This window comes from Xenopus tropicalis, chromosome 6, assembly GCF_000004195.4.
Source record: "Xenopus tropicalis strain Nigerian chromosome 6, UCB_Xtro_10.0, whole genome shotgun sequence".
Taxonomy (NCBI): domain Eukaryota; kingdom Metazoa; phylum Chordata; class Amphibia; order Anura; family Pipidae; genus Xenopus; species Xenopus tropicalis.
In genome coordinates this window covers 119,596,906-119,617,759 of record NC_030682.2, presented here as the reverse complement: position 1 = coordinate 119,617,759, position 20,854 = coordinate 119,596,906, and the positions used below count along the sequence as shown (strand labels likewise).

The 20,854-nt window shown below is 39.6% G+C and overlaps 1 protein-coding gene across 2 annotated transcripts in view; it reads right to left on the bottom strand.

Moving 5' to 3' along the window:
• Nucleotides 1-6,300: 6,300 nt before the first annotated feature.
• The window catches only part of prex2 (phosphatidylinositol-3,4,5-trisphosphate-dependent Rac exchange factor 2), a 139,270-nt gene continuing 124,716 nt past the window's right edge, over nucleotides 6,301-20,854 (bottom strand). For both annotated transcript variants that reach the window (XM_031903856.1, XM_012965255.3), the window contains 3 exons: nucleotides 13,065-13,167; nucleotides 9,167-9,234; nucleotides 6,301-6,775 (listed from right to left, as the gene is read on the bottom strand). In XM_031903856.1, coding sequence (XP_031759716.1) covers nucleotides 6,730-6,775; nucleotides 9,167-9,234; nucleotides 13,065-13,167 — 217 coding nt within the window. In that variant the 3' untranslated portion in view covers nucleotides 6,301-6,729. The remainder of the gene's footprint in view (nucleotides 6,776-9,166; nucleotides 9,235-13,064; nucleotides 13,168-20,854) is intronic.

Below are 20,854 nucleotides of genomic sequence, written 5' to 3'. Positions count from 1 at the left end.
AACTCTGAGATATTTTGATAGTCTTGTCTAAAAAGTAACCAAATTTGAGAAATATTTATGAGAATTTTGGGAATGGATTGACTGATGTAGATCAATAACAATTTGGGGATTTATCATCACAAATAACAAATCATAGGATGCGTCGGATGGTTTCACAACAGTTCGTTCCATCTAATTGTAATTGATGTTTACGGAACAGATATATGATCTATATCTAACAATAATTATGAGTGAAACTGTTTTGTTGAAAAATTTGAAAAACTTCACAAAATGCAGAAATTTCACTCTAAATTGGCCAAATACATTGGAGCTAATGAGCACTTTTACACAGTTTTTTCTCACACCAAATGTGAAAATGTCCAGCTTTGCATTTCTGCCTCTCAATGTGCCTGAATGCAGGCTGATGCCATGCCGCTCATTGCAGAGATGCAGCGGGCGGATGGGAGCGCATCAGATTCTGAGAAAAAAAAAACAGGCACAGAGAATGGACACCATCCTTAATGGCCTTTTCTTCTAGTGCTTTTTCTTGTTCCAAATCCGTTGACGTTATTGACATTTTTTTCCTGCACAAAAAAAATTTGATTTTTTTTCTCTGCAAATAAAAATGCATCACAAAATACAAAGGGAAAAGCAAGAATTTCACCGCCAATTTCTATCAAGCAAAAAAATGTGCTCATTCCTGTTTATCAAATGAGATGGAAAAAAATACATATATATACAGTGGAGGAAATAATTATTTGACCCCTCACTGATTTTGTAAGTTTGTCCAATGACAAAGAAATGAAAAGTCTCAGAACAGTATCATTTCAATGGTAGGTTTATTTTAACAGTGGCAGATAGCACATCAAAAGGAAAATCGAAAAAATAACTTTAAATAAAAGATAGCAACTGATTTGCATTTCATTGAGTGAAATAAGTTTTTGAACCCCTACCAACCATTAAGAGTTCTGGCTCCCACAGAGTGGTTAGACACTTCTACTCAATTAGTCAACCTCATCAAGGACACCTGTCTTAACTAGTCACCTGTATAAAAGACACCTGTCCACAGAATCAATCAATCAAGCAGACTCCAAACTCTCCAACATGGGAAAGACCAAAGAGCTGTCCAAGGATGTCAGAGACAAAATTGTAGACCTGCACAAGGCTGGAATGGGCTACAAAACCATTAGCAAGAAGCTGGGAGAGAAGGTGACAACTGTTGGTGCGATTGTTCGAAAATGGAAGGAGCACAAAATGACCATCAATCGACCTCGCTCTGGGGCTCCACGCAAGATCTCACCTCGTGGGGTGTCAATGATTCTGAGAAAGGTGAAAAAGCATCCTAGAACTACACGGGAGGAGTTAGTTAATGACCTCAAATTAGCAGGGACCACAGTCACCAAGAAAACCATTGGAAACACATTACACCGCAATGGATTAAAATCCTGCAGGGCTCGCAAGGTCCCCCTGCTCAAGAAGGCACATGTGCAGGCCCGTCTGAAGTTTGCCAATGAACACCTGAATGATTCTGTGAGTGACTGGGAGAAGGTGCTGTGGTCTGATGAGACCAAAATAGAGCTCTTTGGCATTAACTCAACTCGCTGTGTTTGGAGGAAGAAAAATGCTGCCTATGACCCCCAAAACACCGTCCCCACCGTCAAGCATGGGGGTGGAAACATTTTGCTTTGGGGGTGTTTTTCTGCTAAGGGCACAGGACAACTTATTCGCATTAACGGGAAAATGGATGGAGCCATGTATCGTGAAATCCTGAACGACAACCTCCTTCCCTCTGCCAGGAAACTGAAAATGGGTCGTGGATGGGTGTTCCAGCACGACAATGACCCAAAACATACAGCAAAGGCAACAAAGGAGTGGCTCAAGAAGAAGCACATTAAGGTCATGGAGTGGCCTAGTCAGTCTCCGGACCTTAATCCAATAGAAAACCTATGGAGGGAGCTCAAGCTCAGAGTTGCACAGAGACAGCCTCGAAACCTTAGGGATTTAGAGATGATCTGCAAAGAGGAGTGGGACCAACATTCCTCCTAAAATGTGCGCAAACTTGCTCATCAATTACAAGAAACGTTTGACCTCTGTGCTTGCAAACAAGGGTTTTTCCACTAAGTATTAAGTCTTTTTTTGTTAGAGGGTTCAAAAACTTATTTCACTCAATGAAATGCAAATCAGTTGCTATCTTTTATTTAAAGTTATTTTTTCGATTTTCCTTTTGATGTGCTATCTGCCACTGTTAAAATAAACCTACCATTGAAATGATACTGTTCTGAGACTTTTCATTTCTTTGTCATTGGACAAACTTACAAAATCAGTGAGGGGTCAAATAATTATTTCCTCCACTGTATATATCATTGCCTGTAGCCTCCTAGTCATGGGATTCAAAATCCCAAACAGGATAACACTGAGCTGGTGGAACACAGGGAAAAAACGCAGAGGGCCCTGCCAACCCAGACCTAATCTCTATCTGCTTCTCCCTGCTGCCATTGCTCCCCCCGCCCTCCCTCCTTCTATCGCAGTGAAGTATCAGGTACAGGGGCTGGCGGTGGGTGTGCGGCCAGACAGGTAATGGGTGCTCATGAGGTGTTGTGGGGGCCCCAGAAGTAGCAGCCCCAGTGGGCTTTGCACACCCCAGTCCGACCCTGCAAAGAATTTGTCATTCCGGCTGGTCTGGGATAACTAATCCTGAAAGCTTGGATATTATTTACAAATGATATGGCCCATTGAATTGGTCTCTCAGAGTTTGAATTCTAAAGAAAATCTATTAGATTCCCAGAACTTTCATTTTTATTAGTAAGTTCTCTCAATGAAACAGTTTCTTCCTGCTGCAACAACTCATACCGAGTGCCAATTCATACCAAGTGCCAGACTGACAGCAGGAATTAATGGTTCTACCCCAGCAATATTATTCAGCTGACAAAGGAGGTGACATACAGTGATTTCTTTTATCCGACAATCCAACTGCATAACAGCATGACTGAGTTCGTGCAATAGGAACAAGTGTTAGGCTGAGGAAGCACACTAATAAAGAATTTTATACCTCAAAAACAAAAGAAATGAAAAATAATAATAGTCTTACAGCTTAAACAGTTTCCTACTCAGTACAGGTTTTATAGAAAAGCAATTAATCAAAACAGAATTGAATGCTACTGTATTTAATAGGCTTTCGAACATAATTGTTTAATAGAAAATAACAGGAGAATTGTTAGAATATATTCTAATTAACATTTTATGTAAAATACAAACAGTGGGTCAGTGCACAATAAAGAATTCATTTCTTGGGTTAGCGTTTTTATATCTTCTAGCAATCTCCAGCTGCTGCTGAACCTCCAGAAATGGCTGGCACTGTAGTGTTTCCACAAGCAGAAGGAACTGCTATGGGCATGGATAGTCACCTTCGGCGTTTTCCACTTACAGAGCTCATAGTTCTGCCTCAGCTCAAGTAAGCAAGTGCCTGCATCTGTTCTAGGAATGAGCAGGCTCTAGTTACATGGATCTCTCATCTCTAATACAGGTATGGGACCAGTTATGCAGAATGCTCGGGACCTGGGGTTTTCTGTAATTTGGATCTCCATAATTTAAGTCTCCTAAAAATGGCTTAAACATTAGATAAACCCAATAGGATTGTTCTGCCCCCAATAAGGATTAATTATATCTTAGTTGGGATCAAGTACAAGGCACTGTTTTATTATTACAGAGAAAAAGAATCAATTGTTTAATTATTTGATTAAAATGGAATCTATGGGAGATGTCCTCCCTATAATTCTGAGCTTTCTGGATAACAGGCTTCCAGATAACGGATCCCATACCTGTATAATGTGAGCTGAGCAATGAAAAACAAGACTTCTAGTTGTAACAGCGTCATTCAGTGGTTATACACAAACATCTCTCTTTTAACTGGAGATTCATTTCTACACTAATAAAGGTTTTCCTTCAATGACGGCACCTGTCAGCTCTTCTTCATACTCTTCAATTTCTATGTACATGAATAAGCAATCTTATGTATTTGCATATTTACAATATTGGGCACCTTTAGCCTTAAATATACAATCACAGTGTATAGGATTCTGTTACACCGACGTGTGCAATCTGCCTGTGAGCTTTATAATATGAATCTGTCTCAGGGAGACAAAATTAGATGTCATGTTTTATTGCTGTGCATCCAAATTATGGGAAAAACTATAAATCATTTGGATACAAAGGCATGTTAATGTTTTCCTTTCTGGCCAGTTAGACACATCCAATTATATATGTATATTATAACCTATGGAACAATTTATTTGTAGAGTTTATCGTTCTATAAATAGTAATATATCTAAGTGTCACTATATACATCCCGTCTCCGCATATTGGCATTTACACATTAGTGGGAGCAGCCATCATGTCTGTATGGAGTATTTTCTATTGATCAGGACTTATACTGTATTATGAGGTCTATAAATAGTGCCTCAGGAACTGATATGAACATGCAAGAGTGTTCTGTGCACACTTTGTTAACTATATAGAAACCTGACTTACAGATGGGGCCTATTTACTATGCTGTGTCAAATTAAATTCGCAGAAAAATTGGTGTAAAAAGCTGTGTAATATAAATGGAGAAGTTCAGTGTCCATACGCCAGATTTTAAGTCATTATTTTACGTAAGTTCCGGCAGAAGAAGAACGCGTAAAAAATTATGCCGATTTTACATAATTTTTTACGCACCAAAGACTGGCAATGTGTGGTGAATTTTATCTCTGTTTTTTACTCTGCATAATAAATCTGCCCCTTAGAGAAGATCTAGCATTGTATATGGCATTATCCACACATTCCTTAGGGCTGTGGCACACAGCTTGTCTCTAGTGTTAATAAATATGTCACCTACTCTATCCTGTGCCTTAGAATCCCAATAGTTACACATAAATGGCAGGGCTATAACTTCATCTGGTGCCAATGGTTAATTGCTGTGTTTTTGGGGGTTTTTTTTTGCACTTTGCACACTGCACTCTGTTATTTAATGCATGTACAAAAACATTGGCGCTCAATAACAGTACCTCCTTGTTTCAAGTGCCTTAGTTACAAAGTGTGTGTTCCTGTGTGGCCTACCAACATCTATAGATCCATAGTAGCTTTGCAGTAGAAAAAAAACATTTTTGAGGAGACAACTTCCAACTTTTGCAGGAAATAAAGGAAATAATAAACTTCCATTGCCACCTAGAGATGTGAAACAAACTGAGTGGAATCATCAGAGAGCTGGAAGTTACTGAGGAAACCAGAGCAGGAGATCTCCAGTAATTACAGATCATTACAGATCATTCGCTGCATTGATTTAAATCACCAACAATCCCATCACAATCACATTAATGAGGATTTCCTGCCTTCCCCACCTTATTTATATTCATAGCTCCCCTACGGTATCTACCAACAGAGCTGTGAAACTGATGAAGAACAAGTAATTAAAAAGAAACTGCTGGTTTAAAAAAAGGTGAACTTTACATAAAAATTTGGGGTTCCTGAACAAATGTATTGGACTCTCTCTTTAAATCTGATGCTGTGCACTTGACTTTTCTTACCAATGAGATATACACATGATATAGGCAGAATTGTAAGGTGCCTAATACAGTGAGGTAAATACAACTGGTGTTACTTACCAAGGTACCTGGGTAGTAACTCATGAGAACCAATTATTTCAGTTTATTGTTAAAAGTTACTATTTAGTAGCTTAATGCACAAAATATCTTAATGTCCTGTATATATTAATAATGGGTGAGTGCAGAGGACTCCTTGTACACATGTAGAAAAATGAAAGCACAATTGTGGTTCTCGGTTACTGCACAGTTACAGTGAACTTTTTCAATGGAAGCAGAATTTTTGAAGGGCAGTTTTCATATGTGGTATGTCTGTGGTGCAAATGGATTAGAAGTAGCAACAGTATTTCCTCTTTGCAAACAGTGAAACTCTCAAGATAGTAGCTTAATGCACAGAATTTTCTCTTTTTGCTATAGTTTATGCAGGAGCAGTGGCCAGCTCCATGTTGCAGCTCCCATCATTCCCAGCTACAGTCACGTGGTCCCAGTGGTATAAAAATGGCAAACATTTGGGAATTTTAACCTTGAAAGCAAGCAAGCTGCAGGTAAAACTCAGTCCCTTTGTAAAATGTATAATGAAGCAGTAGAATTCCTAATGAATCAGATAGGGGTGTAGGACTGGCCAGACCATTAAAAAATGGCATTGTTTGAGAGATATGCATGAGCAAGCCATATTGTTAATCCCCTTTTCCCTTTTGCCCACGCAGGGACCAAGACGCAGTGTTCATGCCAATGACCCAAAGTCTTTTAGTGGAACAAATGTGCTGCAGTTTATTAAGAACCACATGAATACAACTGCTCTCTTTCTGAAATGTAACAAATTAGTCACTTACTGTTAAAAGGCTGGCAATTTTAATGTGACCATGAATACAAAACTAAAATATTACTAGATACTTTGCATTCCATCATCTTTAATCCTCAATTTTCAAATATCCATTGTCCCTTGAGAATATTTCCAATCCTTAAGTGCTGCTTGCACTGTTTCCAGTGTCTGTGTTTGCCATTGGCGTCCAGAGTTCTGAATAGCTTGTGGTTAGAATAATACTGTCTCTTTCCCATGTGGCTAGTGCAGATTATGGGACTAAGCTTACTACTTCTGTCATCTGAAAGGAGAGTTCATGGTTTCTTCTACCATTTCCTTCATACAGGCAGGTGTTTCATATCTTCTGCCCCTTTAGGGATCTCCGTCCGCTGGTGGTGGTTGACACAGCTTGTATAATCTATAGAAGTCATAAAGAGGTATGTCAGGTTTCAGTGCATTCCCCTAGCAAGCAGGAAGGGATATAAACTTAAACCAGTGGTTCCAAAACTGAGGGCAGGCCCCTCTGGGGGTGCACAGAGCAGCTCAGCCTGAAGGGCATTTAGGGTGAGTTTGGGTATTAGAAGTATTTGGGTATAGAAGATTAATTAGGATTATATTGGCTGTTGAACACTCCCCCAGATATTATAGGAACTATGGCTAAATGGCTGTTTCTTTCAATTGTAATTCATATTATTAAAATAGAGTACCTAAGCGACAGTGATAATCTCCTGAACCCAAAGCTGTAAAATTTAACTTTATATATGGCACATAGTGGTGCCCTCAGATATAATTGGTCCATTGTCATTTTACTTTCATCTCAAAATGTATTGAGTAGTTACCTTGGGATTACATGGCCTGCATAAAACCCCTCAGCCTATACCCTTTACATACGTTATAGCTTCAATATCACAGAAGCTAAAGAACCTTCCACTGCAGACTTTCAGTCCCCTGACACAGCCGGGGGCTTTTAGTGCTACTGTATTGGCAGTCAGGGTCAAAGTTCAGTTAAACCTCCTAAATCAGATGTAGGGGGTCACTGGTTCCGGTAAAGCCCCATTCAAGGCTTTTCATTATTAAAATGCAGTTCCAACCACACCAACAATTGAACCACTCTCTTTTTTTCTTTTGCCTTGTATAACGGTTTGTTAGTTTTACCATTTCCATGCAGTATGTTCAGGGTATGAAGATATTGTTTAAACCTATAAGTTAACCTGTAATTCAATATGTTTTCACCATCACCCCCCCCCCCCCCCCCCCGAGCTCGTAAGGTTTCAAAGGAAGGATATTGGTGTATAAGTCATTTTTCTACACTTCCAATAATTTCTAGGGAAGCAAAGTTTTCACCTGAAATCTCATCCTAACTGAACTTTAAGATGAGCTTTCAGAAGTACAAATGGGCATTCTTTCCAATTCTCACCCTACCTGGGCTGTAGGCTAAATTGCCCCTTCCACTGCTCCAGCCCCACAGCATGAGAACCACTATGTTAAAGCTATATTAAAACCATGATATATCAATGCATTCAGTCTTTTAAGTGTTTTATATAATCAATATAATTGATCAACTGGTCTTCATGGAAAATGAATGAAATTTATTTTTTTGCTCTATTGATCATATCCTTTGGGGATAAAAAATGGCTAATTTATTATGCTGTCCTAGGAACTGTAACAATCTTCATTTAATTTGTGGTTTAGAGGTTTTCAGGGTTTTTTTTGTTTGCAAGTCTACGAAGATTCGTAGAAAAGCATAAAAACCATGTAAAATTTGTTCTGTATTTAATTCGTTCATGCTTCTTCAATTTGGATTTTCTAATAAATAAGTATACATTTGTGGTTTTAGTGGAAATGGGTTTATACGTGATTTCAAAAACCTCTAAATGTCATGCTTGTCTGCAAGATGTTCAAATGCAATCTTCATTTTTAGATAGGTTCTATTGTTTTAACTTGGAATAAACCTTTTATTCTGGTTGTTAATTAAACATGAGGGAAACAGAAGCCTGTAAGTAAGGTTGAGAGATTTAGAGGGGCAAAATTAAGCAAATCGAACTGAAACCAACATGGGAATCCATAACTATGAGCTAGGGAGTAAAATTACCCCATAACTCTTGCGCTGGTCAAGCACTCCTACATTAGATACAGACTCCTGCTGGCATTTCCTACTGTTTTATTACATTGTTTGTTTGCTAATATTGTAACAGATAGGAAGAGTAACGGCCAATACTCACTGCTATGCAGTAAATCATCATATCTGCCACAGAGCTTTGCTGCTGTTATATTGAGAATACAAGTCATACAACGGCTACTGGAAATTACAATGAATGTGCTCAAATATGCTCTTATGTGCAGTTTCGCAAGTTACTTATATATATAAGTATATTGTTTTTATATTATTTCATTGTTTACAGCTATTTTTATGCCATGGAGCATCCCACCTAAGACTTCATTTCATGTCGTTAATAGTTTAGGCTGATACATATATGACATGGGCTGACTGGTGCCCATGGAAACCATCTGACTTCTCTAGTCCTATATGTACATACTCTTTATGGAATGTTCTCCTGACAATAGAAAACATCAATCAATGCAAGCAATATAGTAGCCGTCTATGAGATCCATCAATCAAGGCAAGCAATATGGTAGCCATCAGAGATATGTATAACTAAAATTATACAGAGAAAGAAGGTTATGTACACAGAGAAAACCCACATACTCTGAGTAAGAGCACGACCAGATTATCCAATATTTTCAACTGAGAATGGCAGCGTTAGCATGTGCAGTTTTGGATTAATATTAGATTAATATAATACTATACCTTGGAGCATCTGGAGGAGTTCTGTCTCTCACTCCAAGATTCTTGGCCGTATTCTGAACCCTTGCACCCTGCAAGAGAGAAAACAGAAACAAACAGAAACAAAAAATTGTTAAAATATATGAACAAAATAAGTTATAAATATAAAATTCCTTCCTGTACTGAGAGAAAGTAAATCAATTTTTGATCCTCCCACTTTACTCTTCTTGAAATATATGTATGTATTTTACAGAAGGCAATATATATATATATATGAGCAATCTATTTATTCAGCTATGCAATTTGTGTGTGGCAGAGCAATATGCCAAGGAATGAAGCCGAACATGGCTTTGGCAAATTGTTCAAATTTTTGCACAATTGTGAGTTGAGGGCTATAGGATTGAACAAAGGTTAAGGGCTTATTTACAACCCCAGGCTGAATTTCGGTTGCATAAAAATGGACGCAACTGGCTGTGTGCATTGATGCCAAAGTGCCAAGGTAATGATTTTAAAGATGCTGCTTACTCGGATTGTTTGTTTAGAAATGAGCCAATCCCCACCTTTCAGTTATTAAGCCGTACTTGCAATAACATCCATTTTGATGCCTCAGATGCAACGGTGGCAAACACAATGCGGCATTGTGTGAGTAAAAAACTTAACGGTTTATGCACTTGAGTTTGTATGTCATCTCTTTCCCAGCTTATGCAATAGCAATTTAGGTCACTTCCATGAAGTAAAGTTCCTTACAATGTCGAGTTTCAGTTGGAATAAATAGGAAGATTTAAGCGTTTGACACACAGGGCATATCCTCCACACAAAATTGTTCAGACTGTGTGAAGCAAATAAGCAAATTCACCTAGCACTAACCACTGTGCTCCCTTCCAGTCTTGTTCCACCTCTGCATTAATCAAGATTAAATGTCCCACAGTAGTAAATGACCCGTAATATGCATTATTAGAGCAAAATTAAATAACCACTTTGTAGTCATCTTGATAATAACCAAGTGCATGGGGGAAATATTACAGACATTCTCAGCCATCACAAATGACATTGGTCAGAAATTATTCTGACAAACAGTAATGCTCCAAAAGGCAATGAAATCAGAGCATAATGCATAATGTAATGGGATTCATGTTTTCGTGTAATTCTTTTCAGAGCTTCATCAGCTGCATTCACCAGCAATTGTGTTGGCTGGCAGGATGGCAGAGTGCTGTAATGTGCTGCAAGTGCCACCTTTAGCTAAGTGTCATACATTCTATAAGGAGAAGAGAGTAAGTTCTAATGAGTAGGGACCTCTTTTTTTAGCATTTGTTTGCCATATATAATCTGTTTTTATGTTTGATGTATTCACCCTACTAATGTACAGTGCTGCGGAACAGCTTGATAGCTTCATAAAAAATATTTACAAAGACAATAAAAGGAAAGGATGGGTAACAAATATAATTAAATCATTGCCTATATCTGAACTATAAATTTGCACTTATAGCTAAACTAGAAAGATACATCTAGAGCTAAACGAGAAAGATAGAAGTAAACTCTAATTACAAAGCTACACCTAGAACTAAACTAGCAAGATACACCTAGGGGCACAGACGCTGTGAGAAAAGTTGTAAAATAACTCAACTTTTTCAAAATGTTGCAGAAAAAATCCTGACAAACCGCAGTGAAATCTCTAAACCTTTGTCATTGACTTCTACAAGAGCTTAGCAAGTATAATCTGGCAAATTGTGGAATTCTGATTTTTAGCTGTTTAGATGGATAGTAAATCTCGGGAAAAGTTGCAGCTTTTTTTTCTCTGCAACTTTTTGCAAAAGAAATCTGAATCAAGTTTAAAATAAAAAGTGATGGTTAGTAAATGAGCCCCCTAGTGTTAAACAAGAACAATGCCTAGAGTTAATCTAGAAAATAAAGATGCACCTAGAACTAAACTAGCAAGATACACTTAGAGCTAAACAAGAAAAATATATCAAATGTTAAACTGAAAGATAAACCTACAACTAAACTAGCAAGATACACCTAGCTCTAAAGAGATATCCAGAGTTAGCTAGAAAGATATAACTAGAACTTAAATAGAAAGGTAAGCCTAGAGCTAAAAAGAAAAATATACACCTAGAACTAAACTAGGAAGAAGCATCTAGAGCTGAACTAGAAAACTATAGCTAGAGCAAAATCACTCAGAGCTCAAATATAAGGACAATCTGAGAGGTAGTATCCAGCAAATGCCTGCATAGGATAATAAAAGGTTACATTATTCCAGCCATAGGCAATCAAGTTAGAAAAAGCTCTCACTAACTGCTCAATGCTCAATACTCTCATCCTGAATACTCTTTTTATTCTTATTTCTATCTGATATACAAAGATTTATTAAAAGAATAAACACGTAAAATACACACACAATCTTAAGGAAAAGTCGATGATGGTACTATCTATTATCTGATTACAGCCTTTCCTTTTCATTCAGTCTCATCAGCTCAGCTTTTCATGCAACATGCAAATAAATCCACATATGGGAATCGTTATGTAAGAAGTTATTTGTCCATGGCTAGCATGGCACTGAAGTCAGTGTAAGCATGGAACCTCAGCTATAGTTACCAAATACTGACCATTTCACGTCTAAAGCTCGGTTTATTGCTCAGTCTTCAATAACTGACCAGCTAAGCCAGGGATCCCCAACTTTTCTTACTCGTGAGCCACAGTCAAATATAAAAAGACTTGGAGAGCAACACAAGCACCATAAAAGTTTATGGAGGTGCCAAAAAAGGGCTGTGATTGGCTATTAGGCAGCCTCTATGCACACTATCAGCTTACAGGAGGCTTTATTTGGTACTAAATCTGTTTTTATTCAACCAAAACTTGCCACCAAGTCAGGAATTCAAAAATAACTACCTGGTTTGGGGGCACTGAGAGCAACATCCAAGGGGTTGGGGAGCAACATGTTGCCCCCGAGCCACTGGTCGGGGATCACTGAGTAAGGCCCTTAAAAATTAAAAGGAACTACATTTTTACAATTAATTTCATCAGAGTTGTATACATTATAGGATTTCTCTGGCACACTATAACTAATAAAGCAAAGATTATTGATTAAGTAATTTGCGCTATCAGGCACTGCAGCAACAGATCCATTCAATAGTGGCGTTGCAATAGCTGTTAAAGTGACGTTACTGCAGAACTGTCAAGAAAATTCTGGAGGCCATTTCCATATAATGTATATATATATAGTACATAAACATAATGCACCATGTGCCATGGCCATTAGGCTAACAGCAATCCCTGGAGTGGTCTTACAGTAGTTGTCCATTACCTCTGAAGACACCTCAGCTGAGATTTTTCTGATCATGTACAATTGGTCTACCCCTATGAATTTTGGAATACTCTGACTGGCTACTGGTTAGTTATATTCAACCAATTATAAAGTCAAACATACAATGGCACAATGCACTACTTTGCCAAATTAAATAATACAGGTAATTTGGATGCCCATACTTTAATACATTAATTATATCTTAGTTGGGATCAAGTACAATGGACTGTATTATTACTACAGAGAAAAAAGTGATCATTCAAAAAAATGTAAATTATGTCATTAAAATGGAGTCTATAGGAGATGGCCTTCATGTAATTCAGATGTTTCTGGATAACAGGTTTCTGTATAATGGATCCTATACCTGTACTGGTTATGCTTTGCACTTTAATTGACAGTTCAGGAGCTCACCTGCTGTTTATTACTTATATATACTGATCTATTTCATGGATCACACAGGCAACATGAATATTGAGCCCCCGTATTAACAAACACTGCTAATCGCTTGTACAGGTAGTTCATCATATAAAATGTGATAATACACAATATAGACCTAAAATCGCTCTACAAACAACATTTGAACTCCCCAATGTATACATTTAGCTGTAAGTTGCTGCTGACCTGTTTTCTCATGACATCTGTAGCTTGCATGATATAGCGTGGAGGCAATCCGTGACTTCTTGCAAGTATAAGAGCCTGCTCGAGGGTCACACTTAAAGTGCAGCTGCAAAGAACACAAAAAGGGTCATTAGAAAGTGCCATGGCAAACTGCTAAGGAGACACAACTGCAGAAAAATATCAACCCAATGCCACTCCCCCTTTAAACTGGAGCCCAATGCCAGTCCCCCTCTAAACTGGAGCCCAATGCCAGTCCCCCTCTAAACTGGAGCCCAATGCCAGTCCCCCTCTAAACTGGAGCCCAATGCCAGTCCCCCTCTAAGCTGGAGCCCAATGCCAGTCCCCCTCTAAGCTGGAGCCCAATGCCAGTCCCCCTCTAAGCTGGAGCCCAATGCCAGTCCCCCTCTAAGCTGGAGCCCAATGCCAGTCCCCCTCTAAGCTGGAGCCCAATGCCAGTCCCCCTCTAAGCTGGAGTCATCTGTGCATTGGGACATCTACTGTAGGGTTTAAAACAGAGCCGTGAACTCTACTGTAAATCCTACTGAAGTAGGGGCAATTTCTTATCAAAGAGGCGGAACATACACAGCTGCTGGGGGGTGAACAACGCAGCTGCTATGGTATACTGAGGTTGTACACCACTGGACTGTGCTGAATTATTTGTGCAACTTCGGCGACTTTGGCAAATAGCAGAGCCGCTTATGCCATCCCACCGGCGATTTACTAGCCGGTGGGATGGCATTTCGGGGAGATTAGTGGCCCGCAACACGGAAGATTTGTTGCGCAGCGACTAATCTCCCCGTGTGTCACGGCCCTTATCCTGAGAAGATAGTTAAATAAATACTGTCCATTTTTTAAAAATATGTGTAAAACCAAGTAGCATTGAAAAAGTGAAATTGCCCTTTTCTTTCCTTGCAGGAAGACAAGTGTTTGTTGGTATATAAGACAATTTGCTTCTGTGAAGAAACAGCAGTTCTGTCTTACTTTATGGCAGGGATTCTACATTCAGGAAAAATCAGGTGGTTAGCTTGAATAAGCAAAAGCTGCCCCTGATAACTTTAAAAACTTCTGTGGTGCCGAGGGCCGGAATTTCTCTAGCATACATGGTGGAGGGCCGCTAATGGAAGCCAGTTTTGGTCACTCCCCTTTTTTGAACCACACCCACTTCAAACCACACCCATTTTATCACAATGGTAGTAGTGCAGCAAAAACCCAAATGCTTGGTCCTCACTGCGGGGATATCAACAGTTATTCATATATGAAAGAATTATATTATGTCATATTAAGACACACCCTTAAATCCTGATGCCTCCTCCGCTGTGGATAGCACAGCAACCCCCCAGCAACATAATTACACACCTTAGGGACCATTTAATGGCTGTTTCCAACTACTAACAAACTCCCAGAACAAACCCCTGCCAGGTTCACCTCTCACAGGCAGCATAGGGCAGGCAAAGTATGGCACACACAGGCAGCACTCTGCCTCCCTTATGCTGTCTGTGTGTGCCATACACTGCCTGCCCTATGCTGCCTATGTGCCATACTATGCCTGCCCTATGCTGCCTGTGTGTGCCATGCTCTGCCTCCCTTATGCTGTCTATGTGTGCCATACTCTGCCTGCCCTATGCTGCCTATGTTCCATACTCTGCATACCCTATGCTGCCTGTGTGTTCCATACCCTCCCTGCCCTATACTGCCTATGTGCCATACTCTGCCTACCCTATGCTGTCTGTGTGTGCCATATACACAGGCAGCATAGTCCAGGCACTACATACAATGTCTGAGGTGTGAACAGGTGAACAATGTGGGTGATTACAGCCTGAGCCTGAGGTGTGAACACTGCAGGGGGTGAACAATGCAGAAACTAAAAGGTGTGAAAAACACAGGGGATTACATGTTTAAACAATACAGGGGGATTACAGCCTGAATCTGAGGTGAGAACAATGCAGGGGGGCAGTTAATCCCAGTACTGATACTATTTAAATCTTACACAAAGGTAAGCCATCAAAGCAGCCAGACAGGTGGGGGGCCACACAGAGGGGGGTCGGACAGCACTGCCCTAGTGTAAAGAGTGCCACAGCGATGCAGCCCCCCTCAACCCAATCCAATGCTTAAAAAGTGAGTGCAGGACAGGGGAATCAGATATACCGCCTCAGGGTGGCAGAATGTGCCAAATCGGCCCTGGGATCAATTACCCTGTATCTAAGAGGCATACTGCATTTACAGAGCGAGAGTTTAGAAAGCTTAGAGGGTTAAAAAAAGGTAAACTTAAAAATAAAAAAAATATATATATTGTATATGAACCTTTAAAATATAAGATGTAATCACCAAGCTCTATTAAAGCTAGTGTAGAAATGTAAGACATAGCTCCTAAAAGGCTGATTATTATGGTGTGATGGTTTTAGACATGGGGAAATAAAAGCAGAAGGCATCGGGTATCACTTCACACAGATTATAACTGATGACATCACTAAGCAACATTTATAAGGAAATTTTCAGGATATTCATGGCTCATGTATTATAGAGAGTTCCTAAGTTCAGCGTTCCATGACCAGTACCATAGTAATATTATCAGGGCCGCTGCTGGCCAAATGGGTGCCCTAAGCAGAAATTTACTTTTGTGCCCCTCCCCCAAATATTACAGAAGTGCCCCAATAGAAAGTGCCCCCATACACAGTGCCCCCCACACACAGTGCCCCCAACTGCCCCCATAGAAAGTAACCCCAACAGACCAAGTCATCGTCGGCGGCTCCTTCTCTCTTATGCCACGGCAACAGGCACTTCGATAAGGTTGCGCCTCGTCGCTGACGTGTGACGTCATACGCACGGGCGCAACCTTATAAAGGGGCCTGTTGCTGCCGCATAAGAGAGAAGGAGCTGCTGACAATGATTTGGTCTGTTGGTGTGCAGACTGCTTACTCTGCGTATAGGGAGCGGCGGTACTGGGTGCCCCCCTGGGAGTTGGTGCCCTACGCAGACTGCGCACTCTGCGTATAGGGAGCGGCAGCCCTGAATATTATTACATTACTCTAGTACAAGCAGGCACAAAAATATAACCTACTAATAATAATAAACTGCTTATTTCTAAACCCTTCCACCGCTAAGAAAAATGACCCTTTTTGGGGTGATGGGCCCCCAAGCACCCACACAGACCGTGCCATGCCATGTGCTGGTTGCTGCTTTAGAACTAAAGCTCCCAATGTATTTCAGCTTCTTTGTAATGAGGGCACTCACACCAGAAGGAGAACAGCCAGCAGTCATCATCAGCACCACTGCGTATATATCCACAGCCAAGCAACAGGAAAAATGTCCTCGTTATTTCTTGTAATGAGCACATAATGTCACCTGAGCCTAATTATTAGCTTAGTAACACAACACACAGTACAGCCCCCCATTACTGCTTATTATGCAGACACAAAGTAGGAGTGAATTGCATTAGCAAATCACTTTTTGCTTTGAATAAAGACAACAGAAGTCAATAATATGAAGTAGGGTTAACATCTACATATTTGTAATTAACTCTGAACCTGATCTGAGGGCAGAACTGCCATTCCCATTCTGGTTATACAAAGCAGTAGCACCGGCATCTACAAACTGCAAGCAACCTATGTTGGTGTGCCTAAAATGTGGGCATTTGGTATGCAAAATATTTAATAAGCAAGCTAAAGCACACACAGTAGAGCCAATGGACATTTGCAGTGCATCAGCCTCACCACAGCTCCCAGTATAACCCGTGACTACATAGCCTTGGTTCTATTAGTAAGACCAGGAAGGCTCAGTGCAATGAGCCCTAAACACAATATTATTAAAAAAGATCAGTGTGTGGTTAATCCCACATTAGGATGCTTTCTGGCTAAAAGCACAGCTATATTGCTCCAGTGCACTTTTAACATTTAAGCATACTGACACTTTATCTGTGTTTTTTTCATGATTCGAGAAAAAACGTAAACGCAAATATACTCATGAATATTCTTAAGAACCACAAATAGCCGGTATTTATTATATAAAAAAGATCCAAGAAAAGTTGCCAGCAAAACCTCGGCAAGTAAAAGCTGGGGAGGTTTAACAGAAGTCAATGGGAATTGTCTCTAACAACTTTATTATTAACTTTATTAAATCTGCCCCAAGACTAATGCCCCTGCTAGGTGACCTCTGTTTTACTACTGCATTAAGATAACATGTAGAGAATATTACTATTATTATTTATTAAAAATATACATTTGAAGCCTGATTTACACATTTGAATAAAGGTTTTAAGCTATAACATTTATTAGCTAGTTCCCATAATCATAAATTATTTCTCAACCCTTAAAGGAACCATCAGTGTATAAATGAAACTGGGTAAAATAGACAGACTGCGCAAAATAATTTTTTTTTTCAATATAGTTAGTTAGGCAAAAATGTAATCTATTAAGGCTGGAGTGGGCAGATGTCTAACATAATAGCCAGAACTATACTTCCTCCAATCAATGACTTGAGGGGGGGCATATGGGACATAACTGTCAGTTAGTTTGCTTTTGAATCTGACCTGCATGCTCACAAACTAACTGAATAGTTATGTCCCATGTGGCCCTCCTAAAGTCACTGACTAACTAAGAGGTTAGAGAGCTGAAAGCAAGTAGTGTTCTGGTTATTATGTTAAACATCTGCCCCCTCCAGCCCTTGTACATTTTTGCCTAAATAACTATATTACAAATATTTTTTTATTTTGCGCAGTCTGTTTTACCCAGTTTTATTTTTACTGAGGTGTATTATCCCTGTACCTGGGACTGGGACTCTTTGCAAGAAGCCTGTGCACAAATACATTTATATAGCCACAAATACTGGGGGGGGGGGCATATTTCTCCACTGGCCCTTATGAACACTGCACTGCCAAATACAAACACCTCTGTATTAATGGGGGAATGTAGATCTCTGCACTCCAAAATGGAGCTGAAAGACCTGTAGCAATTCTGCTACCTACGTTTGTGCTGTGTCCCGCAACTACATAACTATTACTGAGGATATAACCAGTGGTGTAACTAGAGAGGAAGCAGACCCAGTAGCCATGGGGGAACCCAGGTCTGCTCCCTCTGTAGAGGGGCCCGTGGACAATCTTAAATGAATGTGAAATTGCGGATCACCCCCAATTTTTTTGCATCTCTGGTCACCTGCAAGGAGGGGTTGGGGACCTGGTAAAAAAAGTTTGCAGTGTGGCCTGGGCCCCCTTAGGCACGACACTAGATATAGCTACACTCCTAAATTGTAACCATATTATATTACCTCTACAGCCTTCTGTATCAAGAATTTACTAAATTTAGCAATATTCACATAAATAATGGACTACCCTGGCAAAAAGGAAGGATCATGCAAATGTATTGATGACCAATACTGGCATGCTAGCACCTGAGAATAGCCTAATTCATAATCCTCTGACTAATAGGATGTACTGTTTATTCCTGCCTGTCTGCCTTGCTGCAGGATGACTTACCTGGTGGGCAATCTATGCAACCTATATCTGCTGTCTGACTCAAACAAACCACTAGTGATGGGCAAAATGTTTCGCCAGGCATGGATTTGCAGCAAATTTCCACGTTTCGCCATTGGCGGATTTTTTGCCACATGAACAAATTTGCTGCGTGTCCAAAAATTGACGCGCATCAAAAGAATTGTTTTGTGTCAAAATAATTGTCGCCCGCGTCAAAAGAATTGACATTTTCGGCGTTTTGCAAATCTTTTGAAAGATTTTCAAATTTTATGGCGAAGTGAAACGGGACAGATTCGCTGGCTACGATAGCACAAAAGTCCAGTGTGATATCAAGAAAGGATACCATGTTGGGCAACCAACACCCTCAATGCAGAGAATTAAAGACAGTTATGTGACTTCCTCTTAAAGAGATACTAATACCAAACATTTATTTTTACATCTATCATAACATTGTCTTTGCATGCAATTTATAATATTACCAGGAAAGTATCTGCCTATTGCTTTTACACTACCTATCTGATCCCCCCATGTTCCTCTATGAGGGGGCTGCCATATTTGTGCAATCCATTAGCATTAGAGTTATTTACTCTCTCTGTCTGTGCCATAAGATTTACAGGAAAAAAAGAGAAAACCTTTTTTTTTTTATCTCCATATGTTTATTCCTGGTAAGCCGCATTTAAAATTTGCTGTGTATAAATGTATATATAACATGCTTTTCTCATGCTCCAGCATTTGATGTTTTCCTCTGGAACCTGCTCATCTTTCTGGACGAATAACAGACCTGAACTCCCTGCTGTTTTTTATAGATTTATTTTAGTGTAATAACTGAGTTTTGCACATTTCATCTGTAATCTCTAAATTTTTATGCAGTGATTTTGTCCAATTTTGCGTAAATCATTCTTTGGAACCGCTAGCAAATAATTTATAGCAAATGAGCCACAGGGCAGGCTTTTTAACCACAAAGTGCTGGCTTTGATCAAAGCGCTGTATTTTCATGGTGACACAGTGTACTCGCCCTAATGCTTTCTGCTGAGATTTCAATAAACATCTCTATATATTGTAAAAAATGTCTTAGAAAACAAATGCAAAGATCCTTTACAACTTTCTGTTTCTGGGTTGTTTTTTTTATTTATTTTTTTCTTGAATTTGACTTACATGCCCAAGGCTGATTCGTTTTAAAACAATTGGTTTTAAAGGTGGCCGTACACACTTAGATCTGCTCATATGGCCCCACAAAGAGTCAACATTTGCCCAATCTGGCCATCCGCATGCTATGCCAAGTCTGGTTCATCTAACTGTTTGGCCCCTAGGGTGGTGCAGAGCTGGAGTTTTCCATGTTGTACAATTAATATCTGACCAATATGTGATCTGTATCTGATTGGCTGAATTAGTAATTAATTCCAGCTTAAGCTATTGTGACATGTATATTACAGCTACCAAATAGACCCCAAGGATGAATTCAGCAAATTCTGATGCTCCGGGTGCCTCGACAGCCCAGTCCGATGTTGTATGAAGGTCATAAACAACACCTATTACCTTAAGTTGCCACTTCACCACGTCAAACTCTGACGCATACTAAATTCACATCCTGCATGCTAATTAACAATTAATTTACATCTATAGTGCAAAGCTAAACTAAACTTGTCAAGTGAGCAGCAGGCATATAATCAATTGCCAAGTAGCCATTCAGCATGTGGATTCAATCTGCGTATAGGTTACAAGGGCTGAGGTGGCAAATCAACATGCAGCCATGATCCAAGCAGTACTTTGCCTCAAAATGGTAACTGATAAGGAAAATGAAATGATACAAAATGGGGTAAGGTGTAATTTACTGGTAATATGGATATTCTGTATGGTACAAATCTTATCTATCCCCAGATAGAACTTTATTTTGCCATACAGAATTTCTTCTAGAGAAATAATTGAGGCCAGTGCCACTTCTACACACAGCAGCGGGTGTGCTCATAAAGTAGAAAGGGGAATGGCAGTGGTATTTCTCAGGTGGTTCTGCATCATGTATAGGAGTTGTTGCACTGGTGTCTTATCTGTCCCATGGTGACACTTATTGTAAGAGCCTCGGCCCTTCTAGATGCATTCCAAGAACCTCATTAATTAAATAGATCTTGTAAATTCATGCAAACAACACATGTCTTGTGCCTGAAGTCATCAAATGAGAATCTCTTAATACATCCTTGTTATAAGGATTCCCAATGGAATATTAGCAATGCACTGGCCTTGACATCCCTTCAGCTATATTTACATTTTCCGCCATGAGCTTCTTTTAGCTGTATTACATGAGGGAATTAGCGTGTTATCAATAAATTCCTAA